Source organism: Schistocerca americana, chromosome 7 (assembly GCF_021461395.2).
Source record: "Schistocerca americana isolate TAMUIC-IGC-003095 chromosome 7, iqSchAmer2.1, whole genome shotgun sequence".
In the NCBI taxonomy this organism is placed as follows: Eukaryota; Metazoa; Arthropoda; class Insecta; order Orthoptera; family Acrididae; genus Schistocerca; species Schistocerca americana.
Window position 1 is genome coordinate 365,493,659 of NC_060125.1, and position 23,265 is coordinate 365,516,923.

Consider the following 23,265-nt stretch of genomic DNA (forward strand, 5'->3'; position numbering starts at 1 on the left):
TTGCTTCCGAGACGGTGAGGTGCATGGAGCTGTGCCACCCGCTGCCCCCTGATGAACACCGACAAGGTAATGAACGCACGCAATGCCGCATTTTTGAGCGCATAAGGCTTCACTCAAAACTGCAGAAGTCTCATCCGTTACATCCCCTTTTTACGTAATACTCTTGTCGATCGTCAATTGAAGCCCATGGTATTCACATTTGCTACATAAGTTAAAATCTGAAATGCGATGATTTTTCTGTTATATAATTACTGAGAAGCCCCATCAGCCACTGTAATTTATGACAAGTTAGATAAGTAATTAAAGATAATTGAGGGTCACTGTAGACCATTTTGATAGTTTTCTATTTTGTGAAACTTAATGTAAACCTATATTATAGATGTGATATGGCATAGGTCATCCTTCGATCCATTGTAGAACTTGGAAACCCACTCAGGGAATATTCGTTCACATTTATGTTGAACGCAGTTGGTTTTTATCATCCTGTATTAAAATATTTCCTTTTATCAATAGTGCAATTTATAAACACTGTTTTGTGAGTAGAATAAAATTTCCAATGGTAAACCTACTGCTTTTTCGACGTTATTTTACCAGCTAACTAAAAATAGGAAAGCCTTGAACCCCTTCCACTAAATTTAGTTAGTATTAAGATTCTTTTACAGGGAGTGCAGTGGAGCTGACGCTGAAATCATTAAGTATTTGATCATCGCTAGTCTCACTGAACTCTTCTGAACTCTACATGTCATGTGTGGTCTGGCGTCTCCTTACCAGCAACAGGTCCCAGATGAGACTTCTGCAGTTCTGAGTGAAGCCCTATGCGCTCAAAAATGCAGCATCGCGTGCGTTCATTACCTTGTCGGTGTTCGTCAGGGGACGGCGGGCGGCACAGCTCCATGCACCTCTCCGTCTCAGAAGCAACTCTCTCCTAACTTCTCCTTACTACAATTTACCGAACTTGGCTTAAAAAAAAACAATCTGGCTGTGTTTTCATCTGACCAATCAGGGTCTCAATGATAACCTTAAGCTCTGCCTACATAAATTCTGTCTATCCAATGAGAAACGTTATACTTTTCGTGGTGGGGCAATGTTTTTAACGTTTGCAACACAACAGAGACGCGAAAAAAAACAATGTAGATATTAGACATATGTTAGATGAATATAAGTAAAACTTTTTGTAGAACCAGTGTAAAAACTCCAGCAACAACCAGATGCAATGACCCACAAGTTGCAACGCGAGAAGTATCAAGAAAGAAAGGGACGTAATTAGCAAGACACAATTCCTACAAGGCAGAAGCATTGAGAGAAGGGAAAGGACAGCGAGACCTACAGAGGGCCCTTGTATCCAATGTGGGCAGTAAATCTGCCCGCTAAGCGGAACCCTGCTGTGACAGAACGCGGAAGGCCAAGAGGGTCTTGGGATGCCCCGACTCAGTGGAGCGAGCAAAAAATGGCCCGACGAGAAGACCTCTTGGACAAGCCACCACTGGAAAAAAAAAAATGTGTAAAAGTCACACTACTGCTATTAAACAGCACGCTGATGCACGAAACTGAAGAAAACTTCCACAAAGTAGAAATGACATGTCCAAACAATTTATCAAACTGTTACTAAGAGGAGAACTTCAAAGCGACTAGTTATCATTAAATATTCCCATATCCTGCCCAGAGAAGAACCAAGAAACAAGTAAGAAGCAGAGAAAAAGCAGGAAGAACAGAAGTTGAAGATTCACAAGATTGAGACCAAGAAAGAAGATGGGTGAAGAATAGATGACATACCTTCCCAAATCCCTATCCTATTGTAAACTAGTCGTCTGCGAAGTATTACAATGAAAAATGACCGCTTTCAGCGACACATAACGATGACTTTCACACATACAAAGCCAGTAAACCACGAGATTCTGCACTCACAGCTCCATTCCATTATGGGACCTCCACAACAGCAACACACACTTGCAAAGCCAACAACAAGGAACGACGAACAAAGCTGTACATCAAATACTTGCCCACATCCATCTCGCTCAAGTCCATCACCTTTGTGCAAAAACATTCGCCAACATCATGCTTAAACATTCATAGGATTGTGTGAATGTGTGAAATCAAATTATGTGATGTAGGAATTGTGCAGAAGAAACGTGTGAAAAACTAAATAAGTTTAGCACACCAGACAGCTAATAAACTACAAAATAACAGTCATTCACTATGGACTTAAGTAAGAAATAGACTATCGATAAAAATAAGTCATTAGTTCTGAAATGGACAGTATATAAAGAACAAAAGTAAGGCATAATAAACACTAAAAGTGTATGCCACTTATTTTCTCCACATAAAAATAAAAGAATAACTATATTTTACTTATTTTCTCCTTATAAAAACAAAGAATAAAAAATTATCTTGTTGGATATTTTCCCTTTTTTTAAACATTTGTACCATTTGTCAGGATAATATCTCAATACTTGTGTATGTATATTTCTTTGTCAAAGCAATTCTTGGAAATAATTCTTATTTGTTAGTGTAAGAATGTTGACATGTGTGGCTGGAAACAAAAACATTATAATTGTACATGATATTTAGAAAATGTGTTAGGAATAGATTTTTCTTAATTACTACATTTATAAAAAAAATATTTTTAAGAAAATCGATGTGAAAGACTCCTCACTTTCGATAACAAACTTCTTAAAAAACAAACTTCACATTTAAATAAAGAAAGAAAATAATTAAAAAATAATAATTATAATACTATTCTCTTGTCAATATAACATATTCTTGAAAATAATGTGGAAGAATATAAAAATATAAATTAGTAATACAAACTAGCATAGAGCCAGGATAATGTGGCTGAACAGTAGGCAACAAAATTTAGATAGAGGAATAATTTTTGACTGACTTAGACAATGATTCAATCATTGCCTAGCTTCAGTGCAAAAATTAAGTTCGAAGGGTGGTGATATGAAGGTGTCAGGCAAATCCAACTCCTTCCATGAAAACCCTGACATGATAAGCAAATCCGGCAGTATGTCACATAGCTCCCAATAAATCCTGACATTAAATTAACCAAAGTAATACGGTCAACGAGTGAGCAAATGGAATACCACAGACTAACACAAGAACGCCTAAATGCATGTCATACCTTCCCACCGTGAAACAGACGCAGTTCCAAGGGAAGAAACGAGAACAGAAGCCGAGAGCAGAACCGTGTTAAGCTAGAAGGCCCTACGATAAGGGACGGACACCCATGTCGCCAGCCAACCACCAGGACCAACCCCCAGCCCATGTTAAAAGATAGAGCCTTTCAGAAGAACAGTATAGACCTTACGATAACACTAAAAGGGCCACACCAGCTGCAAGTTTTAGCGTGAGACTTTTTTGCGTCTCTGTAACGTTGCAAACGTTAAAAACATTGCCCCACCACGAAAAGTATAACGTTTCTCATTGGATAGACAGAATTTTTGTAGGCAGAGCTTAAGGTTAACATTGAGACCCTAATTGGTCAGATGAAAACACAGCCAGATAGTTATTTTTTAAACCAACTTCAGTAAATTTAAAAACTGAAACGTGATGATTTTTCTGTTATATAATTATTGAGAAGCCCCATCAGCCACTGTAATTTACGACAAGTTAGATAAGTAATTAAAGATAATTGAGGGTCACTGTAGACCATTTTGATAGTTTTCTCTTTTGTGAAACTTAATGTAAACCTATATTATAGATGTGATATGGCATAGGTCATTCTTCGATCCATTGTAGAACTTGGAAACCCACTCAAGGAATATTCGTTCACATTTTTGTTGAATGCAGTTGGTTTTTATCATCCTTTATTAAAATATTTCCTTTTATCAATAGTGCAATTTATAAACAATGTTTTGTGAGTAGAATAAAATTTCCAATGGTAAACTTAACTGCTTTTTGGCGTTATTTTACCAGATAACTAAAAATAGGAAAGCCTTGAACCCCTTCCACTAAATTTAGTTAGTATTAAGATTCTTTTACAGGGAGTGCAGTGGAGCTGACGCTGAAATCATTAAGTATTTGATTATATCATCGCTAGTCTCACTGAACTCTTCTGAACTCTACATGTCATGTATGGTCTGGCGTCTCCTTACCAGCAACAGGTCCCAGGTTCAAACTAGTCAATTCCCTAAAAAACACGCTCAGAGCGCCGTTGCGCGAAAGTGGTAGGGAGACACGACTTAGAACAAACAGACACCACGCAGAATGTTAGATTCTTCATGCGTTCTAGTTTCTTTGCTATCACTAGTGTTTCATCGGTTTGTGCATCCACGCCCTCCGTTTGGCATCCGCACGCTGGTACCTATGATGATCTTTGTCAGTGGTCGGCATTCCTATTGACGTGTTCTCGTGTTAGGTCTCTTTGTCACCTTCTTCGGGACTCTCGGTTACACTTGATGGCGTCGCTGCACAAGTTTTCGTGTGAGTACTCAGTGTCTCAAAATTGCTGTGGGTCATATTGTGATCAACTTCCTTCTCCTTGGATGTTTACGTACGGTGTATAGCAAGCCTGTGTCCTGAGTCTTCAAAAATGTTCAAATGTGTGTGAAATCTTATGGGACTTAACTGCTAAGGTCATCAGTCGCTGAACTTACACACTACTTAACCTAATTTATCCTAAGGACAAACACACACACCCATGCCCGAAGGATGACTCGAACCTCCGCCGGGACCAGCCGCACAGTCCATGACTGCAGCGTCCTAGACCGCTCAGCTAATCCCATGCGGCCTGAGTCTTCAGAATGAAATTGGTGTTTGTCAGATTCTTCCCTCTGTCTACGAGGGCGTGCTGAGAAGTATTACCTATGAAATTTTTGTGTGAATGCCTTTAAATCTTTTTAAATCAAACAAATTTTATCGGTGTTCTTCATGTTTATTCTTCATGTGCTCATATTTATTTCTCGACAGTGACGCCATAGTGACGAACATATATCTCTCAACGAGAGATCAGGTTGTTGATACCGTCACGGTAGAATGTTTGACTTTGTTAACAGAGCCACAAATTCATCTTTGCATCGTTTCATCATCATCAAAGTGAAGTCTACGTATCCTTAAGATTTGGAAACAGGTAAAAATCGGATGGGATCAAGTCGGGACAGTATGGAAGATGATCAATGAAAGTGAACCCAAGGCATCGGACTGTTGTACATTTCGGAGCCCTTGTGTGTGCTCACGCATTCTCACTGTGAAGGAAAGGATGCTCCATACGTGGACGAATTCTTCGAAATAGATACTAGATTGTAACACTACGTTTCCCACGCACCGACATAGTTACGTTACACATCGCCATGTTACACGCTAGAATTCGCAGCCTTCTAGTGACAGAGTTGCATGTTGCATCAGCGTAGCGGGGAAGTTGACCGAGTAATATGCATGACAATTAATACGTAAACCGATATTGAGAAAAGAATAAAAAGTTCGGAGGCATAACTTTTCAGAACGCCATCTTACTTGAATTTTGTTAGAGGCAGGATGCTCGCGATTTACTTATGTTGTTTACTGGCGTACCGAGTTCCGCTAGCGCCGCTGTACTCGCCCCGGCAACTCTTCGCTTGGCGACGGCGGACGTACTAGCAGGTACAAGTGTATTGTTCTTCCTGCTTCATTGTGTCGCTCATGAAGTTGCGGTCTGATACGCGGACATCCGCTTTTTAGATGTCCTATGAAGCCGCAAATGACGCACGTCCGCGGTGGCTCGTATTCCACGAGCACCTTGACGCCTTGTATCATACAAAGGAAGGCACAAGTTTCTTTAAATCTATTTTCACATTCGTGACAGCATTTTCGACGTTAAGTGTTTGTATTCTTGCTATTTATAGGCTGTCATTTATACGGGGTGTATCAAAAAGAATCATCCGATTTGGCAAGTCTATATTTCTGAAACTAATAAACAAATACAATGAATTTTGTTTTTTGATGAACGGGAAACTCAAAAAGTTTTTTTCATACCTTTTCCCCCTTGAGATGCACGGCATATGTCAGCTGCATTAAAATTGTTTCCACACTGCAGCTTCCACAGCTGCTGTTACGCGATGTCTCAGTTCATTCATTGTTGTTGGTAACGAAGGCACATAAACAAAGTCTTTACAAACCCCCACAAGAAACAATCACATACAGTCAGGTCTGGTGAACTTGGAGGCCAGTAACGTAACGCTGAATCATTTGGTCCAGTGGGACCGATCCATCGTTCAGTAATCCTTTGACTTAAAAAATTTGTGTGATTTCATGTGCAAACGTCGACGCAACACAAGCCAGACGGACATCAAGGACATGGTGAGCTGTCGAGCTGCACGGCGAACGGATTTCTGCCGACTCCTTGTGAAACTATGGCGGATGCGTTCGACGTCTGTGTCAGACACTCGGGAACGGCCCGGCGATTTGCCTTTACACAAACAACCTGTTTCTCAGTATTGTCCATGCCATTGTCTAATGCTCTGTCCTGTAGGAGGTTCCACACCATACCTAGTACGAAAGTCACGCTGGACATTTATTACTGACCAGCACTGCGCAAAAACGTAGAACACAAAACGCTTTCTGTTGTCCAGACGCCATTTTTACTAGAAGTGAAGTGGGCACACACTGCTGCTAGCAAACAGGAAACATTCAAAACTCGATAGTTTGCTGATTCCAACAGTACGTTGTTCACGCGCATGTCTCAAATACCATAATAGTTACGATTTTTTAAAAATCGGATGATTCTTTTTGATACACCCTGTATAATCGTGCCGACCGGCGCTAGGGTCCGTCGAATGTTCGAATTTCATTTCAAATGGGAAATTCAATACTCTAACTGAACGCAGACCTAACTGAGCATAGCAGATTTCAATGTTGTCTCCTCCACCTCCAGAATTACGTCACTTCGCTGAACTCCTTTCTGCATCATTATTCGATTACAAGTTTCGTTGCAGATACAGCATTACCGACAAAATCGGAAAGGTAACCAAGAATTTCGTTATGTCTCAAATCAAGTATATCATAAAACCTGTTGAGAGTTTCGATCAAGTTTGGTTGTTCATATCCATACGGAAAGGCAAGTTTTAGGGTAAATTTCGTGCCCAATTTTTTAAAATTTCGTGCCCATAGTGTGACAGTAAGACCAGTACCCATAAGTTTCTCCTGCTAGCGAGCGTCAGCACAAAAGAGCGGAACGATCACAGTGGTGCGACCGCGTACAACCACTGCCGAAAGCGGATTCAAGATGACGTATTTGTGTTGTTCCATCTGGCAACAGGTGCGGGCAGAGTACTCTGTTATTATGTTTCGCAATAAGATTTATAATCAACTGGTTCAACAATGCACCTCAGCAGTTTGGCTTTTTATTTATGGCTATTAGCATATTTCTGATCATGGGTGCATGAGACATGCCAACAGGCTTCCCAAGTCGGTGTCAATCTCCTTAAAATCCTTCTAGGACTATTGACGCATCATCTTATACGATAATAAAAAGCCGGCCGCTGTGACCAAGCGGTTCTAGGCGCTTCAGTCCGGAACCGCGCTGGCGCTGCGGCCGCAGGTTCGAATCCTGCCTCGGGCATGGATGTGTGCGATGTCCTCAGGTTAGTTAGGTTTAAGTAGTTCTAAGTTCTATCGTATTGATGACATCAGATGTTAAGTTCCATAGTGCTTAGAGCCATTTGATAATTAAAATGCTAAGGTATCCGACGTTTCGACTGCTTTCATCGGGTGTAGACAAATTTAGCTGGGGCTGGGTGCTTCAGTATATTGATTCTTAACGGCATCATGTGACCGCAGTAGTCGCATAGTGCTCAGAGTGATTTGAGCCAACCTTTGGAGAAAAGAGAACAACTTGCATGAATATCAAGAGCTCAGATGGAAATCCAGTTCTAAGCAAAGAAGGGAAAGCAGTCAGATGGAAGGAGTATATAGAGAGTCTATTTACGGGCGATGTTCTTGAGGACAATATTATAGAAATGGAAGAGAATGTAGATGAAGATGAAATGGGATTTATGATACTGCGTGAAGAGTTTGACAGAGCACTGAAGGACCTAAGTCGAAACAAGGCCCCAGGAGTAAACAACATTCCATTAGAACTACTGACAGCCTTGGGAGAGCCAGACCTAACAAAACTCTACCATCTGGTGAAGATGTATGAGACAGGCGAAATACCCTCAGACTTCAAGAAGAATATAATAATTCCAGTACCAAAGAAAGCAGGTGTTGACAGATGTGAAAATTACCGAAGTATTAGTTTAATAGGCCACTGCTGCAAAACACTAACACGAATTCTTTACAGACGAATGGAAAAACTGGTAGAAGCCGACCTCGGGGAAGATCAATTTGAATTCCGTAGAAATGTTGGAACACGTGAGGCAATACTGACCCTACGACTCATCTTAGAAGCTAGATTAAGGAAAGGCAAATTTACGTTCCTAGCATTTGTAGACTTAGAGAAAGCTTTTGATATTGTTGACTGGAATACTCTCTTTCAAATTCTGAAGGTGGCAAGGGTAAAATACAGGGAGCGAAAGGCTATTTACAATATGTACAGAAACCAGATGGCAGTTATAAGAGTCGAGGGGAATGAAACGGAAGCAGTGGTTGGGAAGGGAGTGAGACAGGGTTGTAGCCTATCCCCGATGTTATTCAATCTGTATATTGAGCAAGCAGTAAAGGAAACAAAAGAAAAATTTGGAGTAGGAATTAAAATCTATGGAGAAGAAATAAAAACTTTGAGGTTCGCCGATGACATTGTAATTCTGTTCGAGACAGCAAAGGACCTGGAAGAGCAGCTGAACGGAATGTACAAGGTCTTGAAAGGAGGATACAAGATGAACATCAACAAAAGCAAAATGAGAAATATGGAATGTTGTCGAATTAAATCGGGTGACGCTGCGGGAATTAGATTAGAAAATGAGACGCTTAAAGTAGTAAATGAGTTTTGCTATTTGGGGAGCAAAATAACTGATGATGGTCGAAGTAGAGAGGACATAAAATGTAGACTGGCAATGGCAAGGAAATCGTTTCTGAAGAAGAGAAATTTGTTAACATCGTTTACAGATTTAAGTGTCAGGAAGTCATTTCTGAAAGTATTTGTATGGAGTGTAGCCATGTATGGAAGGGGAACATGGACGATAAATAGTTTAGACAAGAAGAGAATAGAAGCTTTCGAAATGTGGTGCTACAGAAGAATGCTGAAGGTTAGATGGGTAGATCACATAACTAATGAGGAGGTATTGAATAGAATTGGGGAGAAGAGAAATTTGTGGCACACCTTGACTAGCAGAAGGGATCGGTTGGTATGGCATATTCTGAGGCATAAAGGGATCATCAATTTAGTATTGGAGGGCAGCGTGGAGCGTAAAAATCGTAGAGGGAGACCAAGAGATGAATACACTAAACAGATTCAGAAGGATGTAGGTTGCAGTAGTTACTGGGAGATGAAGAACCTTTCACAGGAGAGAGTAGCAAGGAGAGCTGCATCAAACCAGTCTCTGGACTGAAGATCACAACAACAACAACAAAGTCTAGGGACCGATCACCTATGCAGTTTGGTTCCTTATGAATTCACACACATTTGAACATTTCTAATACGGTGTTTATTTTTTATTTATAACTGGGCAAAAAACCGAGAGATCAAGTAGCAGTGCTAAAAGTTTTGGTTTTTAAATAATACATTTTGAAGAAACGAGTAATCTTTAACCCTAAAATTTTCATTGCTTGACAAATTAGGTTACTGTAGAAAATGTGAACAGTAATAAATGCCGTTTCAATAACAATGCTAACAGAAACGAGCAACAAACACATGGCATAAAATTGGTACAGATTTGCTGAGACAATAATGTACCTCTTAGCACGTGGCGCGGCCTACTGAACGGTACGCATGTACATGTAGAATGCGAGACTTGCCCCATCAGTTCTACATGGTAGTTTCTTGCTGTTGTCGTCGGACATTATGGTTCAACATGGCTGTGAGCACTATGGGACTGAACATCTGAGGTCATCAGTCCCCTAGAACTTAGAACTACTTAAACCTAACTAACCTAAGGAGATCACACACATCCATTCCCGAGGCATGATTCGAACCTGCGACCGTAGCGGTCGTGCGGTTCCAGACTGAAGCGCCTAGAACCGCTCGGCCACACAGGCCGGCTTGCAACATCATACAAGGAGAAAAACTTAACAATACATTCATAGTTTAAAGTAAAAGTAGAAAGTAGTTGAACTGTTTCCTGTGTCTGCATAATATGCCTTTATCTGCTTAAGCTTTTGAAAACGGACGAATTAACATGATAAATATACACTGAAGAGCCAAAGAAACTGGTACACCTGCCTAATATCGTGTAGAGCCCCCGTGAGCACGCAGAAGAGCCACAACACGACGTGGCGAGGACTCGACTAATATTTGAAGTAGTGCTGGAGAGAACTGACTCCATGAATCCTGCAGGGCTGTTCATAAATCCGTAAGAGTACGAGGGAGTGCAGATCTCTACAGAACAGCACGTTGCAAGGCATCCCAGATATGCTCAATAATGTTCATGTCTGGGGAGCTTGGTGGCCAGCGGGAGTGTTTAAACTCTGTAGCAATTCTGGACGTGTGAGATGTGGCATTGTCCTGTTGGAATTTAGCAAGTCCGGCGGAATACACAATGGACATGAATGGATGCAGGATGCTTACATAGGTGTCACCTGTCAGAGTATTATCTAGACGTATCAGGGGTCCCATATCACTCCAACTGCACACGCCTGGCGCCATTACGGAGCCTCCACCAGCTTGAACAGTCCCGTGCTAATATGCAGGGTCCATGGATTCATGAGGTTGTCTCCATACTCGCACACGTCCATCCGCTCGATACAATTTGAAACGAGACTCGTGGGAGAAGGCAAAGTGGTTCCAGCCATCAACAAACCAACGTCGGTGTTGACGGACCCAGACGGGGCGTAAAGCTTTGTGTCGTGCAGTCATCAAGGGTACACGAATGGGCCTTCGGCTCCGAAAGCCCTTACTGATGATGTTTCGCTGAACGGTTCGCACGCTGACACTTGTTGATGGCCCAACATTGAAATCTACAGCAATTTAAGGAAGGGTTGCACTTCTGTCACGTTGAACGATTCTCTTCAGTCGCCGCTGGTCCCGTTCTTACAGGATCTTTTTCCGGCCGCAGCGACGCTGGAGATTTAATGTTTTACCGGATTCCTGATATTCACGGTACACTCGTGAAATGGTCGTATGGGAAAATCCCTACTTCATCGCTACCTCGGTGTGTCCCATTGCTCGTGCACCGACTTTAGCACTACGTTCAAAGTCACTTAAATCTTGATAACCTGTCATTGTAGCAGCAGTAAACGATCTACCAAGTGCGCCAGACACCCGTTGAAAACAAAAAAAAAAGAAGTTGTCCAAGGCGCTGCAGTCATGCACTGTGCGGCTGGTCCTGGCGGAGGTTCGTGTCCTCCCTCGGACCATCGGACATGGGTGTGTATGTTCGTCCTTAGGATAATTTAGGTTAAGTGGTTTGTAAGCTTAGGGACTGATCACCTTGGCAGTTAAGTCCCATAAGATTTCACACACATTTGAACATTTTTTGAACTTGTTGCCTTATATAGGCGTTTCCGATCGCAGCGCCGTATTTTGCCTGTTTACATATTTCTGTACTTGAATACGCAAGCCTATACCAGTTTCTTTGGCGCTTTAGTGTAGTTCTTCAGCCTCGGTTTTCACCCTTTAGCATTGGATATACGTAACACCCAAATAGTGGTACGTTCCTCGATTATAATATGATTTTTGAGCAGAGTTTCAAAAAATTAAAAAATTAGACACAGTGGGAGAATACCGGTGATTTTTTTCTAGTATTCTATTTATCACTTTCAGAGAAAAGCAGCATATGGTGGACGGACAGGGGTTCCTTTTATTTACCTATTTAATTTAGTATCTTCATTCTATGTATCTTGAAATTGAGGGAGTCAGAATTTTTCAGTCATTGTTCGATTTCTACGTTTAATACAGGAAATATCGGAAATAATGAACCGAAAATTGGTTATTTCAGAAACCGGTTATATTCCGAGGTTTCAGCACTCAGGATAAACCGGCGTTGAAAAAAAAAACGATATAACGGTTGTTTCAGCGATACCAGTGGTCCTTTAGGGCCAGATAATCTAAGAATATTGTCGTTGGTGGTTTTATGACACCGCTAGGAACGTAAGTACGACCATATGGGATATCAAACGAAATTTGTGACTGGACTGAGAATATCATGGTAGGAAGGAAGCAGCAAGATATCTTGTATGGTGAATCATCAACAGACGTAGAAGCAACTTCAAGCGTGCCCAAGGGAAGTGTGATGGCACCCTTCCTGTTCATACTTTTTATTAATGACCATGTGCCGGCTGCTGTGGCCGAACGGTTCTAGGCTCTTCAGTCTGGAACCGAGTGACCGCTACGGTCGCAGGTTCAAATGGCTCTGAGCACTATGGGACTTAACATCTATGGTCATCAGTCCCCTAGAACTTAGAACTACTTAAACCTAACTAACCTAAGGACATCACACACATCCATGCCCGTGGCAGGATTCGAACCTGCGACCGTAGCAGTCGCGCGGCTCCGGACTGAGCGCCTAGAACCGCTAGACCACCGCGGCCAGCGGTCGCAGGTTCGAATCCTGCCTCGGGGATGGATGTGTGTGATGTCCTTAGGTTAGTTAGGTTTACGTAGTTGTTGTAGGGGACTGATGACCTCAAATGTTAAGTCCCATAGTGCTCAGAGCCATTCGAACCACTTGAATGACCAGGTAAATAATATTAATAGTAACCTCAGACTTCTCGCAGATGATGAAGTACTGTCAGAAGAAAGCTTCACAAATATTCAGCCAGATCTTGGTGAGATTTTAAAGTCGTGCAAAAACTGAATACTTGCTTTAAGCGTTCAAAAATGTAAAACAGTGCATTTACAAGGCAACAAACTGTAATATCCTATGAATTCAAAGTCAGTGAGTCACAATTGGAATCGGCCAACCCGTACGAATAACTGAATGCATTAATTTGTATAGGATGTGAAATGGAACGATTACATAGGCTAAGGCGTATGTAAAGCAGTGTTCAGTCTACGACAGATTTGTAGAATACAGAGAAAATGCAACCAGTCCTCACAGGAAACAGCTTACAGGACACTCGTGCGACGCTTCCGAGGATACTGCTGAAGTGTGACGCCAAAGTAGACGCCAATTAACCTGTGTAACACAGCTTAATAAATCCTGACGGAGCCCGAGTAGAACCCGGGCAGCGGCAGATGGTGAGGCGGATGGCGCCCGACTCTTGGTCGCGCTGTGTGTAACAATTCGTAGCTGACATTGCGCCTCCTGTTAGAGATGGCAAAAACCGACCGGTTAAAACCGAACCGGCATTGTAGTTCTGAATAACCACTATTTTTTTGTATTTGTTTGGTCTCGGTTATGACAGTTCCTTCTTTCATTTTTTTCTAGAAACTGGGTAAAAAACCGGCATATCAATTATCTACTTCTAAAATATTTGACTTTTAAATAAAACTATTTTTACAAACGAATAACATTTATTTATGACATTTTGAGATATTGGGTCTTAATACGAAAATGGGAAAAGCGATAAGTGATATTTTAATAACATCGTAAACAGTTAGAAACAAGCAACAAACACATGAAATAAGAATCGGAATAGCACTGCTGAAACAATGTAGACAGTACGCGTGTACGTGCGATGTATAATACTTGCCCCCAACTGGTCCGTATGACAGTTTCTCACTGTCGTCCTCGGACATTGGTTGCATTGCAGAATGGCACCGTTCCTAGTTTGGAAGTATTTTATGAAGAGTGGTAGCAGTGAAATATTTACAACGATCCATTTCCTTTAGAAGAATAAAACTGGGAGGAGGCACAACAAACTTGCGACGTCATACAAGGAGAGAAAACATCGACTATGTCCCTTGGATGAGAAGATAAATTTGTTTGGTATACCCATAAACATTATTTGGAATAATAACTGAACCCTTATTTTAGTGCTTGCTTCAATGTGAAAAACTGATACCATTCAAAAGTGACGATGCAGGAGAGACACGAACGTGCGACATTTCGCCGACGCCGTCGCTCCGCCCTTCTCCTTCATCTTCGCCAACTTTACTGGATACACTGAAACCGATTTCTGCTACAGACTCAACTTCACATTGATCGAGATCTTCTTGTGCTTCACCTTCGTTAGAAGTTTTCAATCTTTGTTTGGAGTCTACGTTTACTGGCGGAAATACAGTGGAATCTGGCTATAACAGCATTATATTCACTCCTAATCTTATATGAATAGAGTATTCAGGGTGGTCCATTGATAGTGAGCGAGCCAAATATCTCACGAAATAAGCATCAAACGAAGAAACTACAAAGAACGAAACTCGTCTAGCTTGAAGGGGGATGGCGCTATGGTTGGCCCGCTAGATGGCGCTGCCATAGGTCAAACGGATATCAACTGAGTTTTTTTAAAAATAGGAAACCCCATTTTTATTACATATTCGTGTAGTACGTAAAGAAATATGAATGTTTTAGTTGGACCACTTTTTTCGCTTTCTGATAGATGGCGCTGTAACAGTCACAAACGTATAAGTACGTGGTATCCCGTAACGTTCCAGTCAGTGCGGACGGTATTTGCTACGTGATACATTACCCGTGTTAAAATGGACCGTTTACCAACTGCGGAAAAGGTCGACATCACGTTGATGTATGGCTATTGTGATCAGAATGCCCAACGGGCGTGTGCTATGTATGCTGCTCGGTATCCTGGACGACATCATTCAAGTGTCCGGACCGCTCGCCGGATATTTAAGAAAACAGGAAGTGTTTAGCCACATGTGAAACGTCAATCACGACCTGCAACAAATGATGATGACCAAGTAGGTGTTTTAGCTGCTGTCGCGGCTAATCCGCACATCAGTAGCAGACAAATTGCGCGAGAATCGGGAATCTCAAAAACGTCGGTGTTGAGAATGCTACATCAACATCGATTGCACCCGTACCATATTTCTATGCACCAGGAATTGCATGGCGACGACTTTGAACGTCGGGAACAGTTCTGCCACCGGGCACTAGAGAAATTACGGGACGATGGCAGACTTTTTTCACGCGTTCTATTTAGCGACGAAGCGTCATTCACCAACAGCGGTAACGTAAATCGGCATAATAGTCTATGCACTATTGGGCAACGACAATCCACGATGGCTGCGACAAGTGGAACATTAGCGACCTTGGCGGGTTAATGTATGGTGCGGAATTATGGGAGGAAGGATAACTGGCCCCCATTTTATCGATGGCAATCTAAATGGTACAATGTATGCTGATTTCCTACGTAATGTTCTACCGATGTTACTACAAGATGTTTCACGGCATGACAGAATGGCGATGTACTTCCAACATGATGGATGTCCAGCGCATAGCTCGAGTGCGGTTGAAGCGGTATTGAATAGCATATTTCATGACAGGTGCACTGGTCGTCGAAGCACCATACTATGGCCAGCACGTTCACCGTATTTCTTTCTGTGGGGAAAGTTGAAGGATATTTCTATCGTAACCGACCGACAACGCCTGCCAACATGCGTCAGGGAACATTACGGAAGGCAAACTACTCGCTGTTGAGAGGAATGTCGTTACACGTATTGACAAATGCATTGAGGTTGACGGACATCATTTTGAGCATTTATTGCATTAATGTGGTATTTACAGGTAATCACGTTGTAACAGCATGCGTTCTCAGAAATGATAAGTTCACAAAGGTACATGAGTCACATTGCAACAACCGAAATAAAATGTTCAAACGTACCTACGTTCTGTATTTTAATTTAAAAAACCTACCTGTTACCAACTGTTCGTCTAAAATTGTGAGCCATATGTTTGTGACTATTACAGCGCCATCTATCGCAAAGCGAAAAAAGTGGTCCAACTAAAACATGTTCTACCGATGTTACTACAAGATGTTTCACGGCATGACAGAATGGCGATGTACTTCCAACATGATGGATGTCCGGCGCATAGCTCGAGTGCATTTTGAGCATTTATTGCATTAATGTGGTATTTACAGGTAATCACGTTGTAACAGCATGCGTTCTCAGAAATGATAAGTTCACAAAGGTACATGAGTCACATTGCAACAACCGAAATAAAATGTTCAAACGTACCTACGTTCTGTATTTTAATTTAAAAAACCTACCTGTTACCAACTGTTCGTCTAAAATTGTGAGCCATATGTTTGTGACTATTACAGCGCCATCTATCGCAAAGCGAAAAAAGTGGTCCAACTAAAACATTCATATTCCTTTACGTACTACACGAATATGTAATAAAAAATAGGGGTTCCTATTTTAAAAATACGCAGTTGATATCCGTTTGACCAATGGCAGCGCCATCTAGCGGGCCAACCATGGCGCCATCTGGTTTCCCCCTTCAAGCTAGACAAGTTTCGTTCTTTGTAGGTTTTTCGTTTGATCCTTATTTCGTGAGATATTTGGCCCGGTCACGATCAATGGACCACCTTGTATGTAGCAGTATGTCGAGGACACACCAAACTTCTTTATTTAGGAGTGAAGCAATCAGTGATTTTACTCTGATGTCTATTTATCCAATGCACACTTTAAAATTACGTGAAATGTTAATTATTTCATATGCAGTTTCACTGCTCCTTCCCCTAGCTTCATAGCACATGTTCACAATTCTAATTTCTTCTAAAGCGTAACTCACAGTAGGAATAAGCACTTTATTTCTTTCTTCTTCATCTTCTTCGCTCACATCATGATCACTGTGGCCTTGATTCTTCATTTCATGTACAATCTCGTCTTCAGTTTGCGCTTCGGTTGTAACAATGTCATCAAATATTGTTGCATGCTTTTCATAGTCGCACTGATTGAGAATATCTCAGTTACTGCAATTTCTGGCAGCAATGCAGTGTCATCGAACCTGTCTTCAGTTTCGGCAGCATTTACTCTTTCAGTCGTGATTCCAGCATGACAGATGGTTTGGGCAGTGACGCGGCTCCAAGCTTTGGTAATGCGTCCGATCGCATCCATCAGTGTAACAGAATAATCCTGCTTTTTCTCAATCCATTGTATCATTTTCGGTAACATAAGTTTACGATAGTGGCATCTCAGACTCCTAATTACCCCTTGGTGTATGGGCTGCAAAAACCTTGTCGCATTTGCAGGAAGAAAATCAAGCTTAATGTTCTCCTCGCCAGTGCAGGATATCCTGGACAGTTGTCAACACGAACCAGTATCTTCCTTTTCTGACTTCTAAGCTCCCGATCCCAACGCCTTATTTCAGCTTCAACGAGTTTGGAGGTCATCCAGGACTTTTTATTAGCACTGTAGTGCACTATCAGATTTTTCACATGCTTAAAACACCTAGGATTTTTTTATTTAATTATCACGAGCAATTTTTTCTTTCCGTCTGCGTTAGCACAAATCAGAACTGTTATTCGTTCTTTTGATAACTTCCCACTACCACATTGTTCGCCCTTTAATTTCAGAGGTTCGTAAAGTGTCAGTTTAAAGAAAATTACAGTCTCGTTGCGTTAAAGATGTCACAGTCTGCATACCCGTGACGAATTGTAGGCGACACGGTAGTGAGCCATTGTCGGATTGTTTCAGTGTTCACACTGTAGGCATCATCGCTCACTTTACCAAAACTAATGCCCTGACGTTTATTTATTTATTAATTTATTTATTTATTTAACCTGATCAGATGAACGCCATCAGGTACTCTCATACATCGGACCAGTGTTCCACACAAGCAGCATTTTACACATCATAGTTACATCATGACAGTAGTTTGAATAAGAAAAATAGCTTAATCTAGTGACAATATGAATAGATAATGATGACTAAGACCCAATAAAGCAAATACTGGCAGTATTTTTACGACACATGCTATACATAAAAATTACGATAAAAGCAATAATAATACTGGTATCAGTAAAAGGAAAAATGAAATAGTAATGGTAAACATGAGAAAAATTGGCAATTGCAATGAAGATTTGTGCAGATGTACATTAATATATTGGTGTATAAGGTAGCTGTTTACTGGTACACCGAGTTTTGGGGCAGGGAGATTTAAGAAGGTCGCATCAGTTAAGAAAAAACTGGGAACTGAAGAAGATCTAATAGGAAAGAAGGAAGTAATGGGGTGAAGTACATTCATGTGCTTAAGCAGATACGTCATTAACTGTTTTCTGAAGCCGGACGTGGTTTTAAGTTCTTTAATATAACAAGGGAGGTTATTCCACAGTCGGGTTACTGCTATTGTAAAGAACTTCGAGAAGGTGACTGAGCGATGTAGTGGAACAGAGAGGATTTTATTATGATGGGAACGTGTGTTTCTGTCATATTGTTCAGACATGAGCGTTAAGGATGAGGACAGATATGAGGGACAGCGTACATTTATAAGACAGTAGATGAGACAGAGTGAATGGAAATCTCTGTGTTTGTCTGCACGCAGCCAGGACATTTGTGCATATGCTGGTGAGATATGATCAAAAAGTCGAACGTCACAGATATATCGGACGCAGGCATTCATGGTCACCGAAGTCGCGAATTTTCCTGAGAGAGACCTTGTAGATAATATCGCTTTAGTCAATGATTGGGAGTATAAGCGTTTGTACTAATTTCTTTTATAGATCGAAAGGGAAGAGTTTTTATATTTTTGAAGAGCATGAAGGGATGCTGATGCTTGTTTGCACACTGCAGTTACGTGCTCTGTCGAATTTAGATTTTCGTCTATTATTACTCTCAAACTCTTTGCTGAGGGAGAGAAGTTGATATTTGTTCCATTTAGGAGTAGAGATGGTACGGATTCCCGATGTTTTGGGCTAATGATCTTAGAGTGACCAACAAGTACCGCTTGGGTTTTAGATGGGTTGAGTTTAAGTCCTATGTTCTGTGCTCATTTTGAAAGTGCGTCGTAGTGAGGGAAATGCAATAAAAATTAGGGTAATTGCTGGTAATGCTGTTCAAATAGTTTCAATTAAGTGACATGAAGTATATTTCGGTTTGTGCAAGCAATAAATAGTATATATCTTAGGGCTTAGCCTTAGAATATGTAGTCCATGACCAGCTCACCAACTACCTAACTACTAACAACCTACTAGACTAATACCAATCGGGTTTCCGTAAACATCGAAGCACAAAATCCGCATTGATGAAGGTGACATATGACCTGAAACTTGGCATGGATAGACAAGCAGCGACCATCATTTGCTTCTTAGATTTCAGCAAAGCATTTGATACTGTCGACTTCAACATCTTAAGTTGCTTGAATCTGTCAGTCCAAATTCCTCATCTTTTAATATATTGGCGAATTCTTCTGCTTTCACCATAAGGAGAGAGCCACTAATGGGTGCACTGATGCTCCTATGTTGTGTAAACCACTTAAGCAGCGCTTCATTCACGTCGCTCCGCTCAGCTTTTGGTAACCACTTATTTTTAGATCCATTTTGTTCAAACGCAGTAACAACTTTATCCTTGTTCTACCAATCGCTTCCAGAGTGGAACTTACGAGGCCAAATTGACGACACGCATCAACTTCTTTAGCTCCATTCTCGATTTCATGACTCACATTCACTTTTTCTTCCACCGTTAAAACTTTCCTTTTATTGTACATGCTATTCTAAAATGCGCGCACTTCGTAACAATTTCTTATGGAAAACAACATAACGTGTGCTGCTGAGGAGTTCTGTGATTGTCACCGCTACTGCAGTATGACTGTCGTAAGGCAACAACGATGTGAGGAGTCTATACTTATTGTTGCCAAGTTGCCATATTACAACAGATCTCTTTCTGCAGTAACCTCATTCTGAAACATCTTGTTGCTAACTGAAGTTGAAAATGACATTATATATGAGGTACACACATATACATTTGTCGCTAGCATGAGAAGTATGTTTCTTACGAGGAATATGACCATACCACAGAAATCACGACGGTGTACACGAGCTGTCCCACTGTAATATTATGGTAATATGGTAATATTATAAGGAAGTTCAACTATAACATCAGTAAAAAAGCAAAAATTTGTTATTTCATTAACCGATTTTTTAACAGTTTTAACAGTCAGGCAAAACTGGAGACAAAAAACTATGTAATTTAAAACAGGTTGTTTCAGTTATAACGGCCTTCTCTACATCCTGCCCTCTGTCGGTAGCCATGTAGTCTGCACAAGGAAGGGTCTTTGCATAGTCTTCACAACGCAGTTTTCAAATTTCTTGGTTATCTGTACTCCACAACAGCGCTTTGCATGCTTCTGCTGTGTGCTGAGTCCCATACTACTTCCGTCTGCTACCTGTATCTTGGTTGTCCCTCTGCTCGGCATTGGGAATTTAGATGATAGCGATGTTCTTCAACGTCCTGGAAGAATAACTCCGCGATTCTAGTTCAGGAGGAGAAGTTGATGATTCTGATACTGATCCAGGCCGAATGCTCAGGTAAGTAATACATAAAAGAAAATTATGTGGTGTAGGATTTAAAACACTGTATCGGCTAAATGAATATTCGTAAAACAACTATTGGAATAACAAGTACCATAAAAAAGTCACACCCAACATGTGTCTGCAAAGCGTGTTCCGATATCAGTAAAAAGGGAACGTGCCGAAACGATACATCATAGTGGTGTCCAAATTGAGATGTAGCTTTTTGTATTCCAGACTGTTTCAAAACATACCACGCTTTGTCAAATTATGTGTAAGAACGGCGTATACAAGTTTTTCTTTGGAATAAAAACGTGAACCAGTAAAATATTTTGTATGTCTGCTACTGTTAATATTTCACAATAAGTTTTTTAAGATTATAGAAACCAGTTTCCACCGTTTCAAATGGCTCTGAGCACTATGGGACTTAACATCTGAGGTCATCAGTCCCCTAGAACTTAGAACTACTTAAACCTAACTAACCTAAGGACATTACACACTTCCGTGCCCGAGGCAGGATTCGAACCTGCGACCGAAGCGGTCGCGCGGTTCCAGAATTAAGCGCCTAGAACCGCTCGGCCACTTCGGCCGGCCCGTTTCAAATGAAACGACATGTTCTATTGCATTAACAGTTACAGAGATACGATTTTCGAAAAGTCTGTTAAAAACAACAGTGAAAACTGCCCCATCCCAGGTGACTGAGGTCAGTCTCGAACGGAAGTTCCAAGAGCCAGTATTGAGCGAGGAATTCAGGAACATTGCACAACACATCTACGAATCGCTGTTGTACGGACCGTGAAGACAAGGTTAAGTTACTTACAACACGCACGAAGGTATTTAAACAGTCATTCATCCCACCCTGGATCCTTTAATGGAACGGGAAGAAGCCCCAATAAGTGGTACCATGGCAAGTACTGTTTGCCATGCATTTCACCTTGCTTTGCATTGTAGAGATGTACAAGGATAATCCCAAAAGTAAGGTCTCCTATTGTTTTATAAGTACATAGACCTGTTTATTTCTACAATGGTTTACATCAGTTTACAGCTTGAACATTTAGCTATTTTTCGACATAATCACCATTTCTGTCGATGCATTTTTGTAGACGCTGTGGCAGTTTTTGTATGCCCATGTCATGCGCTGCTCAGAAAGTTATGAACTTCTTCTTTCACCTCGTCGTCGGAGCTGAATCGCTGGGACCACAATTAAGGCTGACAGGTACTTTGGGACTCTGAAAAAAGTTAAACGGGCAATTCAGAACCGGAGAAGAGGAATGTTGAGCGTACCCATTCTCCGTGACAACGCTCGCCCACACATTGCTCGGCAAACTGTTGTTCTCCTGCAACAGTTTCAGTGAAACTTAATCACCCACCCACCCCATAGTCCTGACTTGGAGCCCAGTGACTATCACCTGTTTCCTAAGTTAAAAGAACATTTGACCGGAAAGCGATTCAGCTCTGACGAGGAGGTGAAAGAAGAGGTTCATAACCTTCTGAACCGCATGACGGCGAGCTGGTATGACATGGGCATACAAAAACTGCCACAGCGTCTACAAAAATGCATAGACAGAAATGGTAATCATGTCGAAAAATAGCTAATGTTGAAGCTGTAAGCTGTTGCAAATCATTGTAGAAATAAACAGGTCTATGTACTTATAAAAAATAGGAGACCTTACTTTTGGGATTACCCTCGTGTATGTGGTTAAACTGGAGCACCCACTCCTCGACTAAATTAATCTACAACATGAGGAAGGCCTCTGCAAAACGGACGAAACATCGGATATTTTAGTATTTCAGCATTTTAAGTATAAGATGACGCGGCAGTTCACGCAGAGTATTTCTAATGAGGTCTCTGCAAGTTTTTCGACATCGGTACGACACCTCCACGCGTTCTTCAACAACGAGGTACGGCGGTACTCGGACATTTCCGGAGTAGAATTCGCATGAGCGCTGTGGTTAAACGCCGTAGGTAGCTCACCTGGTAGGCTGAGGGCGCGGCGTGCACCTGCGGTAACGGTAGCTCGCAATCCACTGACGAAGGTGGCTGTTCCGTTTGTAGTTACGCGCGGGACGGCGCGCATGCGCATCGACTTTTGCGCGTTCGCTGGTAGTTGCTGTGTGTTTCGCACGCCACGCTTTCCGCCTTGCGGCAAATCACTCTGTGCCGTGACTGCTTTTTCACAGGTTCCGCCCACGTGCCAGATCCGGCAGCTAGATATTGACAGTCCGACTTCATTACTTACCATTTTCATCTACAAGTGAGTGTGTCAAATTCACAAATCTTTAACATAATGCAGCGCTTCAGCAACCATGAATTGTTCAGGCAATAAGAAATTCAACCTTCAGTTGCAAGGTAAAAAAAAAAAAAAAAAAAAAAATTAATTTTTGTAAAGTATCACGATTTTCCTTATTATGAAATCATTAGATTGGTGATGTATTTCAATGTATGTCAGTATGGGTTAATTTATAGCTTCTGAATAAGATACCATTATTGGCATCTAAACCTAGGTAAACTAAAAAAATTTTACCTTGCAACTGAAGACTGAATTCTTATTGCCTGTGTCAAATTCGTTTCTAGAATTAGTTTTCTAATTAACACTGTACCTTTTATACATATAAAAAATTCTGTTTTCCAGTTCCTGTGATTTTTCATGTAGACTTGTCATTCGATTTTTTTAAAAAAGTATTCCCTAACCGTTTATGTTTTTATATAAGATAACATTGGAGATGAAACAAATACCTTTTTTATGCAGGGTGGGTCAGGAGGAAACGTACATGCTTTGAGGGGTGGTAGTACTCGTGATGCTGAATAGAAAACTTCATTTGGAGTTAAGCCCTATTCCGAATGTT

General features: G+C 41.2%; 1 protein-coding gene across 1 annotated transcript in view; it reads right to left on the minus strand.

The window, feature by feature from the left end:
* Positions 1-23,265, minus strand: part of LOC124622937 — a 131,142-nt gene that overhangs the window by 101,660 nt on the left and 6,217 nt on the right. Inside the window, exon 2 of the mRNA XM_047148728.1 lies at positions 22,394-22,558. Coding sequence (XP_047004684.1) covers positions 22,394-22,558 — 165 coding nt within the window. The remainder of the gene's footprint in view (positions 1-22,393; positions 22,559-23,265) is intronic.